Source organism: Physeter macrocephalus, chromosome 18 (genome assembly GCF_002837175.3).
Source record: "Physeter macrocephalus isolate SW-GA chromosome 18, ASM283717v5, whole genome shotgun sequence".
In the NCBI taxonomy this organism is placed as follows: Eukaryota; Metazoa; Chordata; class Mammalia; order Artiodactyla; family Physeteridae; genus Physeter; species Physeter macrocephalus.
Window position 1 is genome coordinate 6,655,794 of NC_041231.1, and position 6,335 is coordinate 6,662,128.

At 43.1% G+C, this 6,335-nt stretch overlaps 1 protein-coding gene across 1 annotated transcript in view; it reads left to right on the top strand.

The window, feature by feature from the left end:
- The window catches only part of CFAP92 (cilia and flagella associated protein 92 (putative)), a 77,692-nt gene that overhangs the window by 10,823 nt on the left and 60,534 nt on the right, over window positions 1–6,335 (top strand). Inside the window, exons 4-6 of the mRNA XM_055079575.1 lie at window positions 2,829–3,174; window positions 3,589–3,599; window positions 3,816–3,952. Of these exons, the coding sequence (XP_054935550.1) occupies window positions 2,829–3,174; window positions 3,589–3,599; window positions 3,816–3,952 (494 nt within the window). The remainder of the gene's footprint in view (window positions 1–2,828; window positions 3,175–3,588; window positions 3,600–3,815; window positions 3,953–6,335) is intronic.

Consider the following 6,335-nt stretch of genomic DNA (forward strand, 5'->3'; position numbering starts at 1 on the left):
CTCAGCATATGCCCAGGAGTGGGATTGCTGGATTGTATGGTAATTCTGTTTTTAGTTTTCTGAGGAACCTCCATACTGTTCTCCATAGTGGCTCCCACCAACAGTGTATGAGGGTTCTCTTTTCTCCACATCCTCTCCATTTGTAAGACATTTTAATGGTGTCCATTCTGACCAATGTGAGGTGGTACCTCACTGAAGTTTTGATTTGCATTTCTCTAATAATTAGCAGCATTGGGCATCTTTTCATGTGTCTCTTGGCCATCTGTATGTCTTCTTCAGAGAAATGTCTATTTAGGTCTTCTGCCCATTTTTTGATTGGGTTGTTTTTTTGTTGTTATTGAAGTGTATGAGCTGTTTGTATACTTTAGAAATTAAGCCCTTGATGGTTGCATCATTTCCAAATATTTTCCCCCAATCTGTAGGTTGTCTTTTCATTTTATTTACGGTTTCCTTTGCTGTGCAAAAGCTTATAAGTTTGATTAGGTCCCATTTGTTTATTTTTGTTTTTGTTTCTCTTGCTTTGAGAGACTGACTTAAGAAAACATTGGTACGATTTATGTCAGAGAATGTCTTGCCTATGATGTCTTCTAGGAGTTTAACGGTGTCATGTCTTATGTTTAAGTCTTTAAGCCATTTTGAGTTTATTTTTGTGTGTGGTGTGAGGGTGTGTTCTAACTTCATTGATTTGCATGCAGCTGTCCAACTTTCCCAGCACCACTTGCTGAAGAGACTGTATTTTTCCCATTGTATATTCTTGCCTCCTTTGTTGAAGATTAATTGACCATAGGTGTGTGGGTTTATTTCTGGGCTGTCTGTTCTGTTCCATTGATCCATATGTCTGTTTTTGTGCCAGTACCGCACTGTTTTGATTCCTGTAGCTTTATAGTATCATCTGAAGTCTGGGAGGGCTGTGCCTCCTGCTTTGTTCTTTTTCTTCAGGATTGCTTTGGCAATTCTGGGTCTTTTATGGTCCCACATGAATTTTAGGATTATTTGTTCTAGTTCTGTGAAAAAGGTCATGGGTAATTTGATGGGGATCACATTAAATCTGTAGATTGCTTTGGGTAGTATGGCCATTTTAACACTGTTAGTTCTTCCAACCCAAACGCGTGGGATATCTTTCCATTTCTTTGAATCCTCTTCAGTTTCCTTTATTAATGTTTTATAGTCCTCAGTGTATAAGTCTTTCACCTCCTTAGTCAGATTTATTCCTAAATATTTTATTTTTGGGGGTGTGAGTTTAAAAGAGATTGTTGTTTACATTCCCTATCTGATATTTCATTGTTGATGAAGAAGTTATCTTCTTTTTAAAAAAATTTATTAAATTTATTTATTTTTGGCTGCGTTGGGTCTTCATTGCTGCACGTGGGCTTTCTCTAGCTGCGGCGGCTCTTCGTTGCGGTGCATGGGCTTCTCATTGTGGTGGCTCCTCTTGTTGCAGAGCATGGGCTCTAGGCATGTGGGCTCAGTAGTTGTGGCACGCGGGCTCAGTAGTTGTGGCACATGGGCTCTAGAGCGCAGGCTCAGTAATTGTGGTTCACGGGCTTAGTTGCTCTGTGGCACGTGGGATCTTCCCGGACCAGGGCTGGAACCCGTGTCCCCTGCATCGGCAGGCGGATTCTTAGCCACTGTGCCACCAAGGAAGCCTGAGAAGTTATTCTTGAAACTCCTGTTTCCTGGGAGCAGAGACACAAGAGGCCAAGGGAATGGGAAGTTCATCACCTGTGAGAACTTGTCAGCTTTCAGCCTCCTGGTCTTGAACGGAGCATCCCAACGAGAGTTAGCATTTTCTTCTCTTAAATCTGCTCAGCCCCTTGGTTTCTCAGTACTGTCGGACAAAGACCGTCTGAAGCCCCCCAGGTCATGGCTGACTTCTGCTATGCCCTCAACTCTTGGCCACGCCCCACCCAGCACCTACTTGGTGTCACTGCCTGTGTGTTGCTCTCTGGAGTTCTCTAGGCCTCAGCTGCCTCTTCTCTCTGCACCCACGTTTATTTTTGTCTTGTCTCTCCTGCATTGCTCCCCGACCTTCCTGTATCGCCCCTCAGACCCTCGCACTTCACTGTTCTGCAGCTTTTCACGGCTGCCCAGTGCCTTTGGGAACCAAGTCTGACATCTGCGTCCAGCCTCGAAGGCATCGTGAACCTTGCTACCCAGGCCTCCTTTCTCATCGCTGCTGTCACCTGCACACCTGCTCCAGCCCTGGTCCCTGCGAACGCTAGGCTTTTCCCCATTGTAGGGCTTGCCTTCGGGCATCAGGGGCTCTTAGCCTAAATCTCTCGCTCCAGAAATTGTTATGCATTCTTCAGCGCCGCATGCAGTCACATCTCTTTTCTCTCCACATCTCCCTTCAGCATCCGTTACTGCCCTTCGTTCGCTCCTTTCCTCTGCTCGTCCTTCGTTCCACACGTGTTGGCTGCTGCTGTGTGCGTGCAAAGCCCCACCCTGATAGACGTGAAGGACACGGAGGGGTGTCGCCCTCGCTGGGATTGTCCTCACTTTGGTAAAGGGTCAGCTCGCTGACCACAGGAGAGTGACTTAATCGTCAATAAAATGGGGAGGTGGTGATGCCTTTCTTAGAGTGCAGCGTGAACATCAAATGCAACAACAGATACCGGGTGCTTAGTGACCTAGTTTGGGAGAAGCCGTGGCCGGTTGAGGTTTGCATTTCCTGGTGTTTTGAAGCAGCTCCCCCGGCAGCAGCTCCAGGAGGGCAGCGGCCTTGCCTCCCTTATTGGTCCAGCACCAGGAGAGTGATTGTCACAGCGTGGGTGTCAGTGTGTATTTCTGATTGAGTCCGTGATGCTTTCTTCTCCTGCATTCTAGAGGAGGTGAAACATTTGGTTTTAAGTCAGAGAAGATCGTCTGAACAGGGCATTCACGTCAAAGAGAAGCTGCACCAGGACCACGCGCCAGGGAAGCCAGAAAAAGCAAGAAAATGCTTAAGGTCTGGACATGGTGAGTGGAGACCCCGGCAGGGAGGGTGGTTGGTTGGTGTAGCTGGAGCGGCGCGTGTGCACTGGCGCCCGCCCCGCGTGTGCGCTGGCTGTGCTGCGCCCCTTCCCCCTCCGAAGCGGGCGCGGCTCTCCCTGCACGACTCTTCCGTCGTGGATACTTGCCCTTTCATTTTTGTGACTTACCAAAAAAAAAACAAACCCTTTCCTAGCCGTAGAAGTTAGGTACATCTTTTTTGTTTGTTTTTTAGAATATTCAGTGAATATGCTGGGTTGGCCAAAAAGTTCGTTGGGGTTTTTTTCCGTAAGATGTTATAAAAGTATAACACAAGCAGGGAAAATAATCTATCGTTCCGTCACCAGGAACAAACGTAATATTTTGGTTATCATATTATGGCAACTCCTTTGTTTTTGTGCGCTAAGATTTTTTTTTTTTTTTACATGGATGAGGTTATTCTGGACACATAATTTTCTGTTCTGAGATTACTACATCACATGCACTGTCCTGTTTCCTTAAGAACTTTCCGTAAACTTCATCTGTGGTGACTTTGTAATATTTCCTCTGCTGGCGGCACTGTAATGTGCTTAACTATTCCTGTTGGTGGAACTTAGGAATCTTGGGGGGTGTTTTCAGTGTTCTCTACGGTGCTGAAGTGGACAGTTGAACAGATGATAGACTTTTCTTCTTTTTTGTTCTCTGGGGGGGTTAGATAAGGACTTTGAGGGCTTCTCTTGCCTCCATTTGTCCAAAGAAACCATAGTTATTCTGTGTATTCATTCATTACTCACGTATTATTGACAGACCGTTTTACTGAATGCTTGGGGACTGTTGCCTGGGGGCTGGCATTGCACGTGCCTTAGAGAACTCGTATAGAACAGGAAGTTTGGAGGCGCTGGCTAATATTACTGGCTTCTCACCCAGCAGAAAAGGCAACTCTTCCCAAGACCACCGAGGAGTATGAAGAGCTGCTCAGGACGGAAGATCTTGACACAGTACAGTAAGGATGGCCCTGTGTTATTTTGGGGTGTGGGAGTGGAACCCCCTCTTGTACTTGCCCCACAGATTCTCACCCAGAGTCATGTCGATTTTTGGTCACTTCACTTATGCTCGATCTCACGCAATCCAGCTGAGATGAACGGAACGGAGAGAGGCATGCTGTGTCTTTGAGTGTGTTTTCTGCATCGGGCCCCATGCTTTTGCGTGCGTTACTGTATCGCATTAATCATCAGCATTTTCACTCTGTGGGGTGGTATGACCATCTCCATTTTTTCCCTAAAGTGACTGAGAGGTTACGTGATTTTTACAGAGTTATAAAACTAGAATTCTTGGTCATCTTGAGAGTGTTGGTAACGCCAGGATCCCAACCCACACCTTCAGATGACTGAGTCCACAGCCTTTCCTGTTGGGAGTGCAGTTGCTCTTGGGGCCTCCTGTAGCCTAATGAGGGTCTAGCAAAGGAGGCTTCTCAGATGCGGTGGGGAGTCAGGGAGAATGGAGGCCCAGCTGGTGGCTTGACGGGGTAGGATGGGAAGAACCAGAGAACATGTCATTTTTTTCGAAAATTTTATTGAATTATAGTTGATTTACAATGTTGTGTTAATTTCTTCTGTACAGCAAAGTGACTCAGAACATGTTTTAAAGTCGAAAATTTTATTGAATTATAGTTGATTTACAATGTTGTGTTAATTTCTTCTGTACAGCTAAGTGACTCAGAACATGTTTTAAACTGTTGATTAAAAAATTTTTTGCAGGTATTTACAGATTAATTTGGGGAGAATTGACTTTTTTCCCCTAGAATATATATATATATATATATATATATTAAACTTCTTTATTGGAATATAATTGCTTTACAATGGTGTGTTAGTTTCTGCTTTATAACAAAGTGAATCAGCTCAAAGTGACTCAGAACATGTTTTAAAGTGTTGATTAAAAAATTTTTTGCAGGTATTTACAGATTAATTTGGGGAGAATTGACTTTTTTCCCCCAGAATATATATATATATATAAAACTTCTTTATTGGAATATAATTGCTTTACAATGGTGTGTTAGTTTCTGCTTTATAACAAAGTGAATCAGCTATACACATACATATATCCCCATATCTCTTCCCTCTTGCGTCTCCCTCCCACCCTCCCTCTCCCACCTCTTTAGGTGGTCACAAAGCACCGAGCTGATCTCCCTGTGCTCTGTGGCTGCTTCCCACTAGCTATCTATTTTATGTTTGGTAGTGTATATATGTCCATGCCACTCTCTCACTTCATCCCACCTTCCCCTTCCCCCTCCCCATGTCCTCAAGTCCGTTCTCTAGTAGGTCTGTGTCCTTATTCCCGTCCTGCCCCTAGGTTCTTCATGACCTTTTTTTTTTTCTTAGATTCCATATATATGTGTTAGCATACGGTATTTGTTTTTCTTCTTTTTATGGCTGAGTAATATTCCATTGTATATATGTGCCACATCTTCTTTATCCATTCATCTGTCGATGGACACTTAGGTTGCTTCCATGTCCTGGCTATTGTAAATAGTGCTGCAATGAACATTGTGGTACATGACTCTTTCTGTGATTTTTTTTGTTTTTTTATGTCTGTGCAGACAGTGATAATAATCCAGCAGTATTATTATCATCAACAGATTTGTTTTTACTTTTTGAATTTTATTTTATTTATTTTTTTATATAGCAGGTTCTTATTAGTCATCAATTTTATACACATCAGTGTATACATGTCAATCCCAATCGTCCAATTCATCACACCGCCACCCACCCCCTGCCGCTTTCCCCCATTGGTGTCTATACGTTTGTTCCCTATATCTCTGTCTCAGTTTCTGCCCTGCAAACTGGTTCATCTGTACCATCTTTCTAGGTTCCACACATACGCATTAATATACGATATTTGTTTTTCTCTTTCTGACTTACTTCACTCTGTATGACAATCTCTAGATCCATCCACGTCTCAAAAAATTACCCAATTTCGTTCCTTTTTATGGCTGAGTAATAGTCCATTGTATAGATGTACCATAACCTCTTTATCCATTCGTCTGTCTATGGGCATTTAGGTTGCTTCCATGACCTGGCTATTGTAAATAGTGCTGCAATGAACATTGGGGTGCATGTGTCTTTGTTATTTTTTTATTTTTGGGGGGATTTTTTTTATTCAAACAGAAAGTCACAAAAATTATAATCATCCTCATCAGTTTACTCAGTCCCATGTAATTACTTTTCTTAAATCTGATCTTTTGTTAGCACTTTTATGAATTCATCAGTTTTCCATTAGAGTTCTGAAAATGCTTATTCATTCAGTTCAGCAGTATAGTCAGTTACCAGAAACCTGTACTTGTCAGAGTCTTTTCCATGAATTCCTTGAAGATGAAACCCTTTTAT